Source organism: Tetranychus urticae, chromosome 3 (genome assembly GCF_039701765.1).
Source record: "Tetranychus urticae isolate SD_2017Ah chromosome 3, NJAU_TeUrti_SD_1.0, whole genome shotgun sequence".
NCBI lineage: Eukaryota > Metazoa > Arthropoda > Arachnida > Trombidiformes > Tetranychidae > Tetranychus > Tetranychus urticae.
The window spans coordinates 19,806,624-19,825,885 of NC_142960.1; the positions used below are offsets into that span (position 1 = coordinate 19,806,624).

Sequence of the window (19,262 nt, forward strand, 5' to 3'; positions counted from 1 at the left end):
ACAAAAATCATAAATAAACATGAATAATCAACAAATAAGGTTCTAAGGAAAATTGTTGGTTAATCAACCGTTTAATGCATTGGATTAGAAATGAGGAAAAGTAAATTAATCTTGTTGGTTAATTTGTCGATTTGATAGGTGAAAGGAAAACAATTAATTAATTATGAATAGCTCTTGTGATTGCTTTTCAAGTCTCTTTTGTTTTACTCAAGTGATATCACAGTGATTCTTGTTAAACAGCATTAAAGATCTTTTATTATCTGATCATGGATCATAATGAAGCATCTTAAAGCAACTTGACAGTGATAATGAAACATTGTGATCTGTTATTTTTTGTTTACTTCATTGTTAATTAATAAACTTATCCAGAGTATTAATGATCATTAACCGTTGTTACGATGCTGGTTAAATAATGATTGATATTATATCGACTACTTTGATTACTAAAGAGATCTTGATCCAAAAGAGATTTTGCAAAATCTCGCTTTTTCTCATGTTTTGTAGCTTTGCAACTTGTGATCACAATGGTCTGTTTAAGAGTTCATTGTTTAAGTTAACCAAGACAAACAAAGGTTATTTTGTGTAACATTTAGAATGATGAAAGTAAGCTTAAAAGTTATGCTCGATGAGTTGGTTAATTACCAACATAATTATCAACACATCAATATTTAAACAAAAGATGTTTTAAATCAAGATAATGTTAAGAGAAACTGTACAAGGGAGTAAAGACAAAGGAAAGAGACAACTTTAAGAGCTGTGTTGTCTTATTTAAGAAATCTCATTCTTCTGCTTTTTTCTCATTGGACAACATTAACCAGCCATGTCTTTCTTTAACCTGGTGATTCACTGTTTTCTTCTAGTTTGCCTTCCATTTTTTGTTTCATCTTCAACCAACAATCAACGATCTATTACCTTTGATGACAATTATTATGTAGAAGGTGTTATTATTCTTCCTTATGCTGAAATCCATGAAACTTTTACAGCCTACTATGATGGTGCAGCTAACCGAAGTCGAATCGACTATTATGGTGATTTGGTTTTAACCCTGCAAAGAGGTGACATCAATTTGGATGACGATGATGTTCAAGGAGTAAGCTACAAAATTGCCTACAATGTGGATGCTGCTGGTAATCCTGGACGAGTTTGTTTCCAAGTTAATGGTTCATCAATTGATCCAATTGCACCACAATCTGCTTTCCCAGATCTAACTCCATTTGTTTATCAAGGAAACGAAGCCTGCCCTCAGTATGGATCTGAACTTAAAGGAAGTGATATTTGTGAAAAATACACCAACATTGTGATTAATGGAGAAAAAAAGAGCAAATATACTTTCTGGATGAAAAGAAATCAAGCCGATGGATCGCCAATTCCAGTTCATTATGATATGGAAGGTTATAACTCTCTTTTTGGTTCACATTATGACAAATATCAAGTATCTTACCAAAACTATCGACCTAGATCTGTATCAGCTGAAGTATTTGAGGTAACTCTTAATATGACCTGTGGAAGTTTCCCTGGACCTGGTGCTGGTAAAGTGCGTCATTTACACAACCCAATGTCTGAATTTGTCAATGATGAAGCTACTCGGGAAGCTCAAGTAAGCAGAGCTTTCAATCTATTCAAATCAGCTCACAACAAAAACTATGAAAATAATTTGACTGAAGAGAAACGCCGAAATCAATTCCGACACAATCATCGTTTCATTGAAAGCCACAATCGTCGTAACATTCATTACAAGTTAAAGGTTAATCATCTAGCTGATTTTGAGGATTCTGAATTGAGATACATGAGAGGAAGACTTCGATCCAAGGGATATAATGGAGGAAGTCCATTTGCTCTTCCAGAAAGCAAGCAACGTCCTCCAGTTCTCGATTGGCGAATCGCTGGTGCTGTAACTCCAGTTAAAGATCAAGCTGTTTGTGGATCTTGTTGGTCTTTTGGAACCATTGGTACCATTGAAGGTGTTCATTTTGTCAAAACTGGTCATTTGGTTCGTTTGTCGGAGCAACAATTAGTTGATTGTAGCTGGGATCAAGGAGACAATGGTTGTGATGGAGGAGAAGACTTCAGAGCTTATGCTTACATTAAAAGAGCTGGAGGAATCTCTCTTGACGAAGATTATGGTGCATATTTAGGTCAAGATGGAAAATGCCATGACTCAAAAGTACCAAAAGTCGTTAAGCTCACCGGATTCGTCAATGTTACTTCTGGTAGTGCTGAAGCTCTTGAACTGGCTCTATTTGAGCATGGACCTGTTACTGTTGCAATTGACGCCTCACAAAAGACTTTCTCCTTCTATTCTCATGGTGTTTATTATGATGAAAACTGTGGAAATACTTCAGATGATTTAGATCACCAAGTTCTTGCCGTCGGTTACGGAACACTCTATGGTCAACGTTATTGGCTAATCAAGAACTCATGGTCAACTTATTGGGGTAATGATGGTTACATCTTGATGGCCCAGAAAAATAACAACTGTGGAGTGACAACCAGCCCAACCTACCCACTTCTTGCCTAAATTTATTTAACAAAAAATGGCAATTTACATTGATTGCAAACATTAGCTTAAAAAAATAAAATGACAATTTTCATTTAAGTTTAAACATTGATTTACTGTCCATTTCAAGTTGTAAAACCGATAATAATCCGACCATATGGAGTAAGAAAAAGCCAAAGAGCTAAACAGTTTACAATTAAAAGTAAAAAACAGATGATAGAGCAACAATTGAATGGAATCCAGTGAGCCAAAGTTAATTTGATTGTTGGGAAAAGTTGAATTTCGGTGAGAAAAGCTGTTAATCGTTCAATTGATTCTGATCTAGTAGTTTCAATACAAATCAATCTTGTGATGCGCTTAATTATCTCTTTATGCATTAGTTAATGCATTAGATGATTGCAATTAAAAGTATCAATTGGTTAGCAGTTGATCGTAAAAAGATGCAAGTAAGAATAGTCAATCCAAAGGTAATGAGCGAGTTGATTAAGTTGATTATTAAAAACAGCCGATTCCATTTAGATTCTGGTTTCGATAATTGTAAGCCAAACAGTAAAAACAAATAACTGATTAGCATTGTCAACAATTTAGGTTTGTACAGTATGGACAATTAACATTTTAAATGATTGAAAATAAGGTTGACCAGTTTACCCAACAGAGTTGATGTTGGCTTACTAATGGTGAAATGAATGGCAATGATACCGAAGATATTATTGGTAATTAATGCTCATGTTAATGTAAATTGGGACAAAATTTTGTCACTATTAACATCAAAGTAATTGTGTTGTGCTAAGAAATATTGGATTAATCAATAGGTTACACTTTTACAGTAATGTAACTTTTACAGTAGCGATTTATTGATCCATTGAGATTTCCATTGTTTAACCTTATTTCGAGGCAATCAGGATAATTGTGATTATCAAATAAATGGATGAACTGTTGACTTGTAGTGCTTTGAAATTATCCAAGAGTTGAATGGCCATAATTTGATCAATCAATTGATTCGTGTCTTAATTTTAGTGGTAAAAGTCTTGGGTGGAAATATCAATCTTATCAAAGCCACAGTGAGAATCTCGAAAAATTCATAAATTGCGATAAAACTGAAACCCAAATAGGCACCAAGGATTCCACCAACTGCACCAATTATGCTCGACCACTAGAAATTGAAATGATAATAAATGATTAGATTGTTGATCAGCTAAACATTAATCTTTACTTACCGTATATTTGACGTCTTGAGTGATTTCAGTAAAGCTCAATGTTTGGTAATAGATGATTACTTTAGCGATATTTTCTCTGCTTGATTATTTAAGAAAAGTTAATTAAAATTAAGCTTTTCACATGCACATTGCATGATGTTAGAAAATTAAAGATTATACTTGTGATCAAGTGAGGATTCTTCCGTTCCAGATGATAAAGCTGAACATTGAGCAGCTTCAACACCAGTTGAGATGAACTTTTCATACACTTTTTCACTTGACAAAAAAAAGATTTTTCAATTAGAAGCTTTTAAATGTGAAAGAAACAAATATTAAATACTCACTTGCATCTTGGTGGACAATTGCAAATCAACTGACCAGCGTAATATTTTTCCCGTACTCTTTCCACACAGGAAACTTGAACTGATTAAGATAGAGATATAAGAGTGGTTAGTTAGATTTTAGAGCATTTCTCTGTTGATTTTAATTAACCTGGATTCTTCCGTAAATCACATTGAGGTTGAGTCGAGTTATAAGGTGGAGGAGCTGAAACAGTCCAACAGTTGCACTCTTTCAATGTGTATGTTTGGAGACATAATTTAAGGCAAAACTGTGATGTATATGGACCATGATCAACGGTCATAGCCCATTCTTTGACCCATCCCTCTACCCAATCATCTGAACACTTATCTCGATATGGAGCTGGAAGTCGAGTTATATTGATCAACTGGATCCCAACGTAAGTGACAACACCTTTTTAAATAAGAAATAAAAATCGGGTTAAAATTGGTATTATGATAGCAACAGATGAGATTTCATTATTAAAGATTTTCTTGATTACCTGGAGGAACATGAACTGCATCTTGATCAGGATCAGCCTTTTGAGAGCGATCATGGATAACAATTTTTGCTCCTGTTTCTCTTGATGTTGGCATATATTGATCAACCTCTAAATTTAAAACCAATTCAAGTCCAAATTTAGGTCCAGTGAATCCAGACAGTTTCTGATCAGATGGTTTGGATAAGGTTGCACTGGAGATTAAAGATTCAGCCATGTTATAAGTGTAACAGTTGCCATATGAGCTTGAAAAGATTGACTCAAATTCAATGGGATAACATTTTTTTCCAGCAAAATGGCAGCTTACAATCAAATCTGAACTTTGGTGACCCAATTGTCGAGCAACAGATAAGTGATGACGACTTAAATCAGCTAACCATGATTGTAATAAGTCTAATAATATATACCAAGGGGATTCACTTTGATCAAAGTCCTTCTCTGACGATGAATTTACTCTAAGCACGGATCGAACCCAAGGTGCAGTACAAGAGGACAATCCATTCAAAAGGCGTTCTGATGAGTTTTGAAATAAGCTGAATAATCTGGGAAGTTTCCAAATGCAACCTGAATTCTTGAATGAAACAAAGTCATCAAAAGATTAATCAATCTCTTAACATCAAAATCAATTTAAATCTTTTTATTAATTAGATTAAGATACTTACCAATATAAGATCAGTTATATTTCGTAATGTGGCTTCCAATGCAACTGATCCATTTGAACGATAGACTGAACCAAATCTACAACCCTTTTAATGGCATAAATATTGAGATGAGATAACATGAAATGTGCTTCATTAATCTTGTTTAACTCACCGTAATATCAGCAAATCCTTTAAGAAACAAAGCTGGAATCAAGTCATCACTGGATTTTATATTAATGCCATATATTTTGGCCAATTGAATGATTGCAGTATCAATAAACGATCCTGATTCCTGAAATTGATACAAAGATTTAATATGAGAAGGCTGAAATTTGTAGATGAAATTTGTACATTACCAATGAACTTACTCCTAAACCAGTTAACAGCCCGGTTGAATTGAAAAGTCCAACGACATCACCAGAGATAAACATGCGAAATCCTTGAATAAATTCCCGTAATGAAAGACCTCGAGGTAATCGTCTTCTGGAATTGAAAGATGAATTATTACCGACTTTTGGTTGAATTTTGTCTGTTCTTAATGATATGGGACTACGGCCACGGTTAATGTTTCGGGTTGAATTGTTGAATGGAAAATTGATAGGTCTTGGTCGATTAGGTCGGCGATTAACTGAATTGGGTAAACAAATTTCTCTTCCTTGATCGAGCAATTCATTGAGAAAGCTTGAAATCTCACAAAGATCCAACATTTTATCCAGATTTGCACAAAGTATACTTTCAACGTCAACAGGCTTATTGATATTTTCATCTTGGTAGGCACAAAATCGTGATCGATGGACTGGATTAAGATTGCAAATTGTAACTGCAGGAAAGGGTAATACTCTGGAATCAGCGACTAAAACATTAACAATGATAGGAAAGGAAAGAAACTCTAATACAATTTGTATCAATGAATTGGTGGTTAGTCCAAGGAAAACAATCAAGACAAGTATCCAAAGATATTGACGAGGTTTTGATGTTAACGAGAAAAGGACTGGAAAACCTGGTATCGTTGAGGTTCTAAATAGTTCAACTAACTGATTAATCATCTCTAGAAATAGTGAATTAGAAGAGCTGATCAATATATAAAAAACAAATGAAACATTCAAGAAATTTGTTCAATTTTCTTAGACTCTTTTGAGTAAACTCGGATTGGACAAAGGTTTCATTAAAATAATTCAGATTGAAGTTTTCAATCAAACTAATCTCTGTGTTTGAAACAAATGTTATTGACTATTTCTCAATTATTGATCAAGTTTGGTCCATACCTTGGTCAATTCAATTAAATTGATTAAATTCACTGCAATTGAAAAAAGCATAACAGTCATTAATTTTAGCCACCTTTTTTCAATGAAAAAAGTCTAACCAAAATATCAATGATAAATGTATTTTTAAATAAACGCGGGGTAAATGAAACACATTTGGATATTGACAGATTCATAACGAAAAATGACTACAATAATATGTCTTGATTGACTATAATTATCCTTGGCCATTTGATCCAAACAAGATTTCATCTTTCCAAAGCTAATAATGTTTATCACAATATATGACTGACCTTTCAACTGTAAGCGTAATTTCCATCTAGATTGATAATTTATATTTAATATAATATAATCAAAGAATGCAAATGCAACCAGTGTTAATAGTAAGTCTACTGTTTATCTGCAATATCAATGGATTAGATGTGGATGCTAATCAAAACATTACCCAGTGTATTCCGACTCCTCTATTAATATGCACCAAAAATGATAGTGATATTTGTGTTGATCCAAAAGTATTGCTAATTGCATCTCCTTTTCATGGTAATTTAACATTTCAACTTGAACCAGCTACAAGTGAATATTATCTCATCGAGGCCAATGGTACTGATTGTATTTTTACTGGGAAAATGAACGGAACATCAAATCGCGTCAGAGTTAACATTTGCTCTTATTCATTGAAAAACTCAACTCTTGTCATTTGTTTGATGATTAATAATGATAGTTGGTTAATTGAGTTCAATGAAACAGCAGAATGCTATCAAATTCAATTGTCTCAATGCTCTATTCGAAATATTATACCGATAGATACATTCGATGGACTGGAACCGGAAAATATAATAAGAGTTCATGATGCATCGTTAAATCATCTTTTTGATCCAAAGTTTTTGATGTCCACTCCAAGATACGTTGAAGTAGGAATTGTAATTGATTGCATGACAAAAAAATTTAGCACTCCAAATCATGAAATATATAAAATTTTTAAAAGGGCAACTCAGTTGCTAACACAAATGAATATTTTTTCAATACTTACTGTGATTGAAAGGTTTGACACGTTAGACAAGTGTAATGAATCAAGAACCCACAATGATGATATTGCAATGTTGCTCATCAAATTTAGAGAATATACCAAAGAAAAGCATGACACTTTTGGCAAATTTGATGTGATCATAAGAATCGCAGCTCCATGCAAGTGTAAGGAGCTTGGATTAGCTGGTGTTAATATAGCATGCGATCCAAGTATGGGACATGCTGTTGTAAGAGATAACAATGATTATACTTTTTCAATAGTTTTTGCTCATGAGTTACTTCATACATTTGGAGTGCACCATGACAATAGTGAACAACTGGCAGAAAAAGCTCATTGTCCATATGCATTCTGTGTGATGTACGCCTCGGTACGTAAGTAGACAATAGATATCTCAATTGTTGATCAAGTTTAACTATTTTGACTCCGAATCATTTCTCCTAATGGCTATTCAGCTAACATGGAGGATTCAAAACACAAATAACTTCGCAACTAGAAGAGTTATCGACCAATCGAGAATAGGTGATTCATTTTTTTTTGTTATTTGACTTCTGTCAAGCATTTGGAGGCCATTTTCTGGAATTTTCAGATCACCAGATGAATTTCAAAGTGGCCTTTGAAAACTTGACAACAGAGCGACTGTGAATAACTTCAACAGCAAAAATGAATGTTACCCGAGTCACCATTACTCGATTTCTGGATCGATAAATCTTTAGTTACGAAGTTACTACATCTATGACATTACATCTTTTGCATAAGCTTTAAAGCATCTTACATAATATTATAATAAATTGTTTTCTCTTAAATTGGTTCTTACAAAAAAAACGACTTTCACTTCACTTTGAATACTTTAATAAAACTAGCTCGAGGTCAACCAGAGGTAGGATTGTCACCATTCACGATTTCACAGGTGGAAGCTTCTATTTTATCGGGTTATCTTGATTGCTTTTTAGATAAACCAGAGTTAGGCGAATATTGTGGCGATTACTCTTTAAATGGCAACGAACAGTGCGATTGTTTGGATGTAAAACATTGTTCAAAATGTTGCAATCCATCAACTTGTTCACTTTTAGAAGGAGCCAAGTGTGGACACGGACCTTGCTGTAATTTTGAAACTTGCGAGCTCTACAAGTCAACAGATAATCATGTATGCCGTCCAGCAACCAGTGATTGTGATATAGAAGAAAAATGTGACGGATTATCGCAATTCTGTCCTCCTGATCTTCATGTGCACGATGGTTGGAGTTGTGAATACGGTCAGGGTCACTGTTTTAATGGTAAATGTGGCAGTTATCATCTTTCCTGTGATAAAATTTTCGAAAATTCTGAGCCTGCTCCAGATACGTGTTATGAAAAAAATCGTGCGGGTAATCTTGTTTTTAATTGTGGTCCACCAAGTAAATATTTTGAAACTTTCGACGGCAACGCAACGAAATGTAAAAAGAAAGATGTCAAATGTGGCCGATTACTATGCACTGGCAGCGGCACATTAAGAAACTCATTTCTACAAGCATATAAATGGAATGCCTTCGGATTTAAAAGTGCGCCCTGTCTAGGTATCTATATTTACAGAACCTTCCAACGCAACGCAACTGATTTAGGTTTAGTACCTGATGGTGCGCCTTGTGCTCCAAATAAAATGTGCCTCAACCAAGAATGTATTCCAGTGTCAAAAGTTATTGAGACGAAACCTTGTCCACTCAATTGCCAAAATCGAGGCAAATGTACTAACCAAGGAACTTGTATTTGTAATAATCCAAAAGATAAATCGCCCGATTGCTCTTTCTCCCCAATAACTTCATCGAATTGGACAGCCTTGTTTCGATACTTTGAAACTACAATTCAATTAATTGTAATGATTGTGTTGACGTCAACATGGATTTGGAGACATTTTAATAAATAATAAATATAATTGTTTTTATCTGTTCCTCTGTCTTTCTTTTCTTTATCATGTACAGCTAGTTTCCATCATCATTTTAAGTCAATAAAAATCTTTTTATACATTGAATTAACTTATTACAATACTTACCAATATAAGATATATATATAAGACCAATATATAAATTTCGAACTTTGTGGCCATATAGCGTTCGATAACAATGAAAATTTTGCAATTTTATTCCATTTAATTATAGTATTTGGGTTGATTGTAAATCACTTTTCACAATTTATCTCTGACCTTCAAGTTTTCATGAAATGTTCAATTAAAAAAGTTTCTATCGCTAGCAAATCACAGGGGGAATCCTTGGTTTTTAATAAGATTTTGAGCCGCATAAAATTTCATTTTTTCGATAAATTTCGAATTAGAAAACGGAAAATAATAAATGAAGTGTCAAAAGAATTCTGAATCTCTATTTATACGATTTTCAAAAGATTTGGCTGCATTGGTTCGCTCATCAATAAAATATTCACATTTATAACTATGACACATTGAGCCGGACACCCTAATAGAAACAATTGTTATTCTCTACTTTTCAATTATTGATTAAGTTTGGCCGATACCTTGGTCAATTCTGTTTCATTAAAATGGTTAAACTGACTGCAATTGAAAAAAGCATAACAGTCATTAATTTTTGCCACCTTTTTCAATCTTCACCTTTTTTTAATTAACAAAGTCTAACCAAAATATCAATGATAAATGTATTTTTAAATAAACGCGGATTAAATGAAAGCACATTTGGATATTGACAGATTCATAACAAAAGATGACTACAATAATATGTCTTGATTGAAAATAATTATCCTTGGACATTTGTCCAACATAAGCTTCCAGAACGCTAATAATGTTAATCACAAACATATAACATGTTTTAACAACTTTAAATATGACTGACCTTTCAACTGTAAACGTAATTTCCATCTAGTTGATAATTCATATTTAAATGAGATAATCAAATAATGCTAATGCAACCAGTGTTAATAGTAAGTCTACTGTTTATATGCAATATCTATGGATCAGATGTGGATGCTAATCAAAACATTTCCCAATGTATTCCGACTCCTCTATTAATATGCACCAAAAATGATAGTGATATTTGTGTTGATCCAAAGGCATTGCTAATTGCATCTCCTTTTCATGGTAATTTAACATTTCAACTTGAACCAGCTACAAGTGAATATTATCTCATCGAGGCCAATGGTACTGATTGTATTTTTACTGGCAAAATGAACGGAACATCAAATCGTGTCAGAGTTAACATTTGTTCTTATTCATTGAAAAACTCAACTCTTGTCACTTGTTTGATTATTCATAATGATAGTTGGTTAATTGAGTTCAATGAAACAAAAGAATGCTATCAAATTCGATTATCTCAATGCTCTATTCGAGATATTATACCGATAGATACATACGATGGGCTCAAACCGGAAAATATATTAAGAGTTGGTTATCCATCGTCAAATCATCTTTTTGATCCAAAGTTTTTAATGTCCACTCCAAGATACGTTGAAGTAGGAATAGCAATTGATTGCATGACAAAAAAATATGTCACTCCAAATCATGAAATATATAACATTTTTAAAAAGGCAACGCAGTTGCTAACACAAATGAATATTTTTGCAATACTTACTGTGATTAAAAAGCTTGACACGGCAAACCAATGTAATGAATCAAGAATCTACAATGATGATGCTGGCATGTTGCTGAGCAAATTCAGAGAATATATCATAGAAAACCATGAAACATTTGGCAAATATGATGTAATTGTAAGAATCACAGCTCCATGCAACTGTAGCAAGATTGGAGTAACTAATCTTTTTATAGCTTGCACTCCGATGTTGGGACATGCTGTTGTAAGAGATAACAATGATTATACTTTTTCAATAACTTTTGCTCATGAGTTACTTCATACATTTGGAGTAGTCCATGACAATGATCAAGAACTGGCAGAAGAAGCTCATTGTCCATATGCATTTTGTTTGATGTACTCCACGACACCGTGTAAGTAGACAATAGACATCTCAAATGTTTATCAAGTTCAGAAATTTTTTCTTAAATTGATTCTTACAAAAAACAACTTTCACTTCACTTTGAATACTTTAATAAAACTAGCTCGAGGTCAACCAGAGGTAGGATTGTCACCATTCACAATTTCACAGGTGGAAGCTTCTATTTTATTGGGTTATCTTGATTGCTTTTTAGATAAACCAGAGCTAGGCGAATATTGTGGCGATTACTCTTTAAACGGCAACGAACAGTGTGATTGTGCGGATGTAAAACATTGTTCAAAATGTTGCAATCCATCAACTTGTTTACTTTTAGAAGGAGCCAAGTGTGGACATGGACCTTGTTGTAATTTTGAAACTTGCGAGCTCTACAAGTCAACAGATAATCATGTATGCCGTCCAGCAAAAAGTGATTGTGATATAGAAGAAAGATGTGACGGATCCTCACAATTCTGTCCTCCTGATCTTCATTTGCACGATGGTTGGAGTTGTGAATACGGTGAGGGTCACTGTTTTAATGGTAAATGTGGTAGTTATCATCTTTCCTGTGATAAAATTTTCGAAAATTCTGAGCCTGCTCCAGATTCGTGTTATGAAAAAAATGCAGTGGGCACACTTTATTTTAATTGTGGTCCACCAACTGATTATTTTCATCCCTTCGACGGCAAAGCAAAAAAATGTAAAAAGGAAGATGTCAAATGTGGCCGATTACTATGCACTGACAGCAGCAGATTAAGAAACTCAATTAAACAAGCATATATAAATGTTATAATCGACTTTGAAAGTGCGTCCTGTCGAGGTATCCTTATACCCAGAACCTTCAAACGTAACGCAACCGATTTAGGTTTAGTACCTGATGGTGCACCTTGTGCTCCAAATAAAATGTGTCTCAACCAAGAATGCATTCCAGTGTCAAAAGTTATTGAGACGAAACCATGTCCAATCAATTGCCAAAATCGAGGTAAATGTACTAACCAAGGAAATTGTATTTGTAATAATCCAAAAGATAAATCGCCTGATTGCTCTTTCTCCCCGGTAACTTCATCGAGTTGGCAAGTCTTGTTTCGATACTTTGAAACTACAATTCAATTAATTGTAATGATTGTGTTGACGTCAACATGGATTTGGAGACATTTTAATAAATAATAAATATAATTGTGTTTATCTGTTCCTCTGTCTTTCTTTTCTTGGTCATCTACATTCAGTTTCCATACATCAATTGATAAGACTCGATCGACTAACAAGACTTGTAAGATAGAGGTATAAGATTGGTTAGTTAGATTTGATAGCATTTCTCTCTTGACTTAAATTAATTGATTTTAATTTTAATGCATTTCATTATTAAATATTTCCTTGATTACCTGGAGGAACATGAACTGCATCTTGATCAGGATCAGCCTTTTGAGAGCGATCATGGATAACAATTTTTGCTCCTGTTTCTCTTGATGTTGGCATATATTGATCAACCTCTAAATTTAAAACCAATTCAAGTCCAAATTTAGGTCCAGTGAATCCAGAGAGTTTCTGATCAGATGGTTTAGATAAGGTTGCACTGGATATTAAAGATTCAGCCATGTTATAAGTGTAACAGTTGCCATAAGAGCTTGAAAAGATTGACTCAAATTCAATGGGATAACATTTTTTACCAGCAAAATGACAGCTTACAATCAAATCTGAGCTTTGGTGACCCAATTGTCGAGCAACAGATAAGTGATGACGACTTAAATCAGCCAACCATGATTGTAATAAGTCTAATAATATATACCAAGGGGATTCACTTTGATCAAAGTCCTTCTCTGACGATGAATTTACTCTTAGCACGGATCGAACCCAAGGTGCAGTACAAGAGGACAATCCATTCAAAAGACGTTCTGATGAGTTTTGAAATAAGCTGAATAATCTGGGAAGTTTCCAAATGCAACCTGAATTCTTGAATAAAAGAAGTGAGCAAAAGATTAATCAATCTCTTAACATCAAAATCAATTTAAATCTTTTTATTCATTAGATTAAGATACTTACCAATATAAGATCAGTTATATTTCGCAATGTGGCTTCCAATGCAACTGATCCATTTGAACGATAGACTGAGCCAAATCTACATGACATGAAATGTGCTTCATTGATCTTGATTAACTCACCGTAATGTCAGCAAATCCTTTAAGAAACAAAGCTGGAATCAAGTCATCACTGGATTTTATATTAATACCATATATTTTGGCCAATTGAATGATTGCAGTATCAATAAACGATCTGATTCCTGAAATTAATACAAAGATTTAATATGAGAAAGATGAAATTTGTAGATGAAATACATTACCAATGAACTTACTCCTAAACCAGTTAACAGTCCGGTTGAATTGAAAATTCAACAACTTCAATCTTCAAATTGATAACTGATTGATTGAAAACTTCAATCTGAATAATTGAAATCTCTGTGTTTGAAACAAATGTTAATCCCTACTTCTCAATTATTGATTAAGTTTGGTCCATACCTTGGTCAATTCAATGTTTTATTAAATTGATTAAATTCACAGCATTGACTTTGATTTTTTGTCACCTTTTTCAATTAGCAAAGTCTAACCAAAAATCAATGATAAATGTATTTTTAAATAACAGCGCTAAATGAAAGCAAATTTGGATATTGAAAGATTCATGACAAAAGATGACAACAATAATATGTCTTGATTGACAATAATTATCCTGGTCATTTGATCCAAACAAGATTTCATCTTTTCAACGCTAACAATGTTCAACACAATCATATAACATGTTTTAACAACTTTAAACATGACTGACCTTTCAACTGTAAGAGTAAATTCCATCTAGATTGATAATTCATATTTAAATAATATAATCAAATAATGCAAATCCAACCAGTGTTTATAGTAAGTCTACTGTTTATCTGCAATTTCAATGGATTAGATGTGGATGCTAATCAAAACATTACCCAGTGTATTCCGAATCCTCTATTAATATGTACCAAAAATAATAGTGATATTTGTGTTGATCCAAAGGTATTACTAATTGCATCTCCTTTTCATGGTAATTTAACATTTCAACTTGAACCAGCTACTAGTAAATATTATCTTATCGAGGCCAATGGTACTGAATGTATTTTTACTGGGAAAATGAACGGAACATCACATCGTGTCAGAGTTAACACTTGTTCTTATGCATTGAAAAACTCAACTCTTGTCATTTGTTTTATGATTAATAATGATAGTTGGTTAATTGAGTTCAATGAAACAAAAGAATGCTATCAAATTCAATTGTCTCAATGTTATATTGGAGGAATTATACCGATAGATACATACGATGGACCCAAACCGGAAAATATATTAAGAGTTGGTTTCGTATCGTCAAATCATCTATTTGATCCAAAGTTTTTGATGTCCACTCCAAGATACGTTGAAGTAGGAATTGTAATTGATTGCATGACAAAAAAATTTAGCACTCCAAATCAAGAAATATATAAAATTTTTAAAAGGGCAACTCAGTTGCTAACACAAATGAATATTTTTTCAATACTTACTGTGATTGAAAGGTTTGATACGTTGGATAAGTGTAATGAATCAAGAACCTACAATGCTGATATTGGCACGTTGCTGAGCAAATTCAGAGAATATATAAGAGCCAAGCATGACACACTTGGCAAATATGATGTAATTGTAAGAATCACAGCTCCATGCAAGTGTAATGCGCTTGGATTAGCTGGTGTTGGTATAGGATGCGATCCGAGTTTGGGAGATGCTGTTGTAAGAGATGGCGATGATTATTTATTTGCCTCAACTTTTGCTCATGAGGTACTTCATACATTCGGAGTAGTCCATGACGATGATGAAGAAATGGCAGAAAAAGCTCATTGTCCCTATGCATATTGTGTGATGTACTCTTCGTCACGTAAGTCATTTCAAATGTATATCGAGTTTAACTATTTTGAGTCCAAATGGCTAGTCATCTAATTTGGAAGATGTAAACGCAAATAACTTCGCAACTTACAAGGGAAGGTCATGAATTATAAAATCTCAATATCGATTTTACAATTCATGACCTTCCCTTGTTAGAAGGGTTATTAACGTATTGATAGGTGATTCAGGCAACATTCATTTTCTTGTTATTTGACTTCTGTCAAGCATTTGGAGGCCATTTTCTGAAATTTCAAATTTTTATGATATGATTATAATACTTGACATACTTGATAAACACTTGACAAAAGCCAAATAACAGAGTGACTGTGGATAACTTTGACACTTCAATAGCAAAAATGAATGTCCCGAATCACCATTACTCGACTCTCGTTATGACATCTATTACATCACATCGTTTTACATCTTTCGCATAAGCTTTACAGCATCTTGCATAATATTATATTAAAATTGTTTTCCCCTTTAATTGATTCTTACAAAAAAACGACTTTCACTTCATTTTGAATACTTGTAATTAAACTAGCCCGAGGTCAACCGGAAGTAGGATTGTCACCATTCACAATTTCACAAGTGGAAGCTTCTATTAAATTGGGTTATCTTGATTGCTTTTTAGATAAACCAGAGTTAGGCGAATATTGTGGGGATTACTCTTTAAACGGCAACGAACAGTGCGATTGTTTGGATGTGAAACATTGTTCAAAATGTTGCAATCCATCAACTTGTTTACTTTTAGAAGAAGCCAAGTGTGGACACGGACCTTGTTGTAATTTTGAAACTTGTGAGCTCTACAAGTCAACAGATAATCATGTTTGCCGTCCAGCAAAAAGTGATTGTGATATAGAAGAAAGATGTGACGGATCATCACAATTCTGTCCTCCTGATCTTCATGTGCACGATGGTTGGAGTTGTGAATACGGTCAGGGTCACTGTTTTAATGGTAAATGTGGCAGTTATCATCTTTCCTGTGATAAAATTTTCGAAAATTCTGAGCCTGCTCCAGATTCGTGTTATGAAAAAAATACGGTGGGGGATGAAGTTTTTAATTGTGGTCCACCAAGTAAATATTTTGAAATTTTCGACGGCAAAGCTACGAAATGTAAAAAGAAAGACGTCAAATGTGGCCGATTACTATGCACTGACAGCGGCAGCTTTAGAAGCACAATTAGACAAGCATATGCTAGGACGGTAATCCGATCCGGAAGTGCGTCCTGTCGAGGTGTCCGTATCTCCAGATCCTTCCGACGTAACGAAACCGATTTAGGTTTAGTACCTGATGGTGCGCCTTGTGCTCCAAATAAAATGTGTCTCAATCAAGAATGTATTCCAGTGCCAAAATTTATTGAGACGAAACCATGTCCAATCAATTGCCAAAATCGAGGTAAATGTACTAACCAAGGAACTTGTATTTGTAATAATCCAAAAGATAAATCGCCTGATTGCTCTTTCTCCCCAATAACTTCATCGAATTGGACAGCCTTGTTTCGATACTTTGAAACTACAATTCAATTAATTGTAATGGTTGTGGTGACGTCAACATGGATTTGGATACAAGCTAATAAATAATAAATATAATTGTGTTTATCTGTTTCTCTGTCTTTCTTTTCTTTATCATGTAAATTTAGTATTGTATTATTTTCCGTTCTGGATGGCTTTTTCTCCTTTTTCCCCTCTGGACGACTTAAATCAGCTAACATGTCTGTAATAAGTCTAATATACCAAGGGGATTCACTTCGATCCTTCGTTCTCTGACGATGAATTTACTCTAAGTACGGATCGAACCCAAGGTGCAGTACAATAGGCACATTCCATTCAAAATGTGATATTTCTCAATGTGGCTTCCAATGCAACTGATCCATTTGAACGCTAGACTGACCCAAAATCTACAACCCTTTTAATTAGATAAATAGAGAGATGAGATAACATGAAATGTGCTTCATTAATCGTGATTAACTCACCGTAATGTCAGCAAATCCTTTAAGAAACAAAGCTGGAATCAAGTCATCACTGGATTTTATATTAATGCCATATATTTTGGCCAATTGAATGATTGCAGTATCAATAAACGATCCTGATTCCTGAAATTAATACAAAGATTTAATATGAGAAAGCTGACATTTGTAGATGAAATACATTACCAATGAACTTACTCCTAAACCAGTTAACAGTCCGGTTGAATTGAAAAGTCCAACGACATCACCAGAGATAAACATGCGAAATCCTTGAATAAATTCCCGCAATGAAAGACCTCGAGGTAATCGTCTCCTGGAATTGAAAGATGAATTATTACCGTTTTTTGGTTGAGTATTGTCTGGTTTTAATGATATGGGACTACGGCCACGGTTAATGTTTCGGGTTGAATTGTTGAATGGAAAATTGATAGGTCTTGGTCGATTGGGTCGGCGATTAACTGAATTGGGTAAACAAATTTGACCATGTTTTGATGTTAAAGAGAAAAGAATTGGCGAACTGGGTATTGTCGAGGTTCTCATTGATTAACTATCTCTAGAAATGGTAGATTAAGAAGAGCTAATCAATATATGAAAGAAAATAAGTGAATATTTTGAAAAATTGTTCAATTCTCTTAGACCCTTTTGAGTAAACTGGGATTGAAAAAAGGTTTCATTAAAATTATTTAGATTGGAGTTTTCTCTGTGTTAGAAACAAATGTTTTTCCCTACTCCTCAATTATTGATTAAGTTTGGCCCATACCTCGATACATTCAACGTTTAATTAAATTGATTCAATTCACAGCAATTGTAAAAAGGATGACAATAATTGATTTTTTTTCGCCTTTTTTCAATAATCAAAGTCTAACCAAAATACCAATGTTACATGTATTTTTAAATAAACGCGGGGCAAATGAAAGCACATTTGGATATTGACAGATTCATAACAAAAGATAACTACAATAATATGTCTTGATTGAAAATAATTATCCTTGGACATTTGTCCAACATAAGCTTCCAGAACGCTAATAATGTTCATCACAAGCATATAACATGTTTTAACAACTTTAAACATGACTGACCTTTCAACTGTAAACGCAATTCCCATCTAGATTGATAATTCATATTTAAATAAGATAATCAAAGAATGCAAATCCAACCAGTGTTAATAGTAAGTCTACTGTTTATCTGCAATATCTATGGATTAGATGTGGATGCTAACCAAAACATTACCCAGTGTATTCCGAATCCTCTATTAATCTGTACCAAAAATAATAGTGATATTTGTGTTGATCCAAAGGTATTACTAATTGCATCTCCTTTTCATGGTAATTTAACATTTCAACTTGAACCAGCTACTAGTAAATATTATCTTATCGAGGCCAATGGTACTGATTGTATTTTTACTGGGAAAATGAACGGAACATCACATCGCGTCAGAGTTAACACTTGTTCTTATTCATTGAAAAACTCAACTCTTGTCATTTGTTTGATTATTCATAATGATAGTTGGTTAATTGAGTTCAATGAAACAAAAGAATGCTATCAAATTCAATCGTCTCAATGTTATATTCGAGATATTATACCAATAGATACATTCGATGGACTGGAACCGGAAAATATAATAAGAGTTCATGATGCATCGTTGAATCATCTTTTTGATCCAAAGTTTTTGATGTCCACTCCAAGATACGTTAGAGTAGGAATTGCAATTGATTGTACGGCTGAATTTAAATATTACGCTAAAGAGCATGAATTAGTAAACATTTTTAAAAGGGCAATTCAGCTGCTAACACAAATGAATATTTTTGCAATACTTACTGTGATTAAAAGTTTGCCAGGTCAATGTGATGAAGCAAAGACCTACAAATATGATGCCGACACGTTGCTGGTTAAATTCAGAGAATATATCATAGAAAACCATGAAACACTTGGCAATTATGATGTAATTGTGAGAATTACAGCTCCATGCAATAATAATTGTGAT

General features: G+C 33.7%; 6 protein-coding genes across 11 annotated transcripts; 3 read left to right on the forward strand and 3 right to left on the reverse strand.

The window, feature by feature from the left end:
• Positions 1 to 809: 809 nt before the first annotated feature.
• LOC107363014 (cathepsin L-like peptidase) lies at positions 810 to 2,603 on the forward strand. The gene has a single exon (XM_015930175.3). It carries the CDS (start codon positions 821 to 823, stop codon positions 2,516 to 2,518), a length of 1,698 nt encoding a protein of 565 aa, XP_015785661.1. The 5' UTR covers positions 810 to 820; the 3' UTR covers positions 2,519 to 2,603.
• Positions 1,983 to 11,432, reverse strand: LOC107363008 (degenerin del-1-like). 5 transcript variants are annotated; one of them, XM_089269104.1, is made up of 11 exons: positions 11,310 to 11,432; positions 10,810 to 11,245; positions 5,529 to 6,025; positions 5,345 to 5,464; positions 5,194 to 5,277; positions 4,535 to 5,102; positions 4,186 to 4,446; positions 4,038 to 4,116; positions 3,874 to 3,969; positions 3,715 to 3,793; positions 1,983 to 3,650 (listed from the first exon to the last, which is right to left on the reverse strand). In XM_089269104.1, the coding sequence occupies exons 3-11, from the start codon at positions 5,877 to 5,879 to the stop codon at positions 3,489 to 3,491; spliced, it is 1,800 nt and encodes a 599-aa protein (XP_089125230.1). In that variant the 5' UTR covers positions 5,880 to 6,025; positions 10,810 to 11,245; positions 11,310 to 11,432; the 3' UTR covers positions 1,983 to 3,488. The 5 variants fall into 5 exon arrangements, with proteins under 5 accessions (XP_089125230.1, XP_089125229.1, XP_089125227.1 ...); XM_089269103.1 differs by lacking the exons at positions 10,810 to 11,245; positions 11,310 to 11,432 and having other exon boundaries at positions 3,715 to 3,790; positions 5,541 to 6,332; XM_089269101.1 differs by lacking the exons at positions 10,810 to 11,245; positions 11,310 to 11,432 and having other exon boundaries at positions 3,715 to 3,790; positions 5,529 to 6,332.
• Positions 7,169 to 9,379, forward strand: LOC107363013 (zinc metalloproteinase-disintegrin-like atrolysin-A). Its single transcript, XM_015930174.3, has 2 exons — positions 7,169 to 7,832; positions 8,322 to 9,379. Exons 1-2 carry the CDS (start codon positions 7,322 to 7,324, stop codon positions 9,359 to 9,361), a joined length of 1,551 nt encoding a protein of 516 aa, XP_015785660.2. The 5' UTR covers positions 7,169 to 7,321; the 3' UTR covers positions 9,362 to 9,379.
• Positions 11,433 to 12,144: 712 nt separating the features above from the next.
• On the reverse strand, positions 12,145 to 14,085 carry LOC149093563 (epithelial sodium channel subunit beta-2-like). Its single transcript, XM_089269105.1, has 4 exons — positions 13,733 to 14,085; positions 13,423 to 13,660; positions 12,765 to 13,332; positions 12,145 to 12,649 (listed from the first exon to the last, which is right to left on the reverse strand). Exons 2-4 carry the CDS (start codon positions 13,507 to 13,509, stop codon positions 12,489 to 12,491), a joined length of 816 nt encoding a protein of 271 aa, XP_089125231.1. The 5' UTR covers positions 13,510 to 13,660; positions 13,733 to 14,085; the 3' UTR covers positions 12,145 to 12,488.
• A 179-nt stretch (positions 14,086 to 14,264) lies between these two features.
• Positions 14,265 to 16,910, forward strand: LOC107363012 (zinc metalloproteinase-disintegrin-like atrolysin-A). 2 transcript variants are annotated; one of them, XM_015930173.3, is made up of 2 exons: positions 14,265 to 15,303; positions 15,853 to 16,910. In XM_015930173.3, the coding sequence occupies exons 1-2, from the start codon at positions 14,265 to 14,267 to the stop codon at positions 16,890 to 16,892; spliced, it is 2,079 nt and encodes a 692-aa protein (XP_015785659.1). In that variant the 3' UTR covers positions 16,893 to 16,910. The 2 variants fall into 2 exon arrangements, with proteins under 2 accessions (XP_015785659.1, XP_025016845.1); XM_025161077.2 differs by having other exon boundaries at positions 15,943 to 16,910.
• Positions 14,787 to 19,245, reverse strand: LOC107363017 (uncharacterized). The gene is made up of 5 exons (XM_015930180.3): positions 19,097 to 19,245; positions 18,358 to 19,017; positions 17,477 to 17,591; positions 17,285 to 17,404; positions 14,787 to 17,217 (listed from the first exon to the last, which is right to left on the reverse strand). Exons 2-5 carry the CDS (start codon positions 18,381 to 18,383, stop codon positions 17,092 to 17,094), a joined length of 387 nt encoding a protein of 128 aa, XP_015785666.2. The 5' UTR covers positions 18,384 to 19,017; positions 19,097 to 19,245; the 3' UTR covers positions 14,787 to 17,091.
• Positions 19,246 to 19,262: the final 17 nt, after the last annotated feature.

Coding starts and splice junctions, on each gene's coding strand:
- LOC107363014 (XM_015930175.3), top strand. CDS start 821: ATGTCTTTCTTTAACCTGGTGATTCACTGTTTTCTTCTAGTTTGCCTT.
- LOC107363008 (XM_015930167.3), bottom strand. CDS start 6,218: ATGATTAATCAGTTAGTTGAACTATTTAGAACCTCAACGATACCAGGT. Junction 5,278..5,344: donor AAGGATTTGCTGATATTACG/GTGAGTTAAACA, acceptor TGCCATTAAAAG/GGTTGTAGATTTGGTTCAGT. Junction 5,103..5,193: donor ATATAACTGATCTTATATTG/GTAAGTATCTTA, acceptor GTTTCATTCAAG/AATTCAGGTTGCATTTGGAA.
- LOC107363013 (XM_015930174.3), top strand. CDS start 7,322: ATGTCCACTCCAAGATACGTTGAAGTAGGAATTGTAATTGATTGCATG. Junction 7,833..8,321: donor TGTGATGTACGCCTCGGTAC/GTAAGTAGACAA, acceptor TAATAAAACTAG/CTCGAGGTCAACCAGAGGTA.
- LOC149093563 (XM_089269105.1), bottom strand. CDS start 13,509: ATGTCATGTAGATTTGGCTCAGTCTATCGTTCAAATGGATCAGTTGCA. Junction 13,333..13,422: donor ATATAACTGATCTTATATTG/GTAAGTATCTTA, acceptor CTTTTATTCAAG/AATTCAGGTTGCATTTGGAA. Junction 12,650..12,764: donor TGCAGTTCATGTTCCTCCAG/GTAATCAAGGAA, acceptor CTATCTTACAAG/TCTTGTTAGTCGATCGAGTC.
- LOC107363012 (XM_015930173.3), top strand. CDS start 14,265: ATGCAAATCCAACCAGTGTTTATAGTAAGTCTACTGTTTATCTGCAAT. Junction 15,304..15,852: donor TGTGATGTACTCTTCGTCAC/GTAAGTCATTTC, acceptor TAATTAAACTAG/CCCGAGGTCAACCGGAAGTA.
- LOC107363017 (XM_015930180.3), bottom strand. CDS start 18,383: ATGGGAATTGCGTTTACAGTTGAAAG. Junction 17,592..18,357: donor ATTGCGTTTACAGTTGAAAG/GTCAGTCATGTT, acceptor TTTCAATTCCAG/GAGACGATTACCTCGAGGTC. Junction 17,218..17,284: donor AAGGATTTGCTGACATTACG/GTGAGTTAATCA, acceptor TCTAATTAAAAG/GGTTGTAGATTTTGGGTCAG.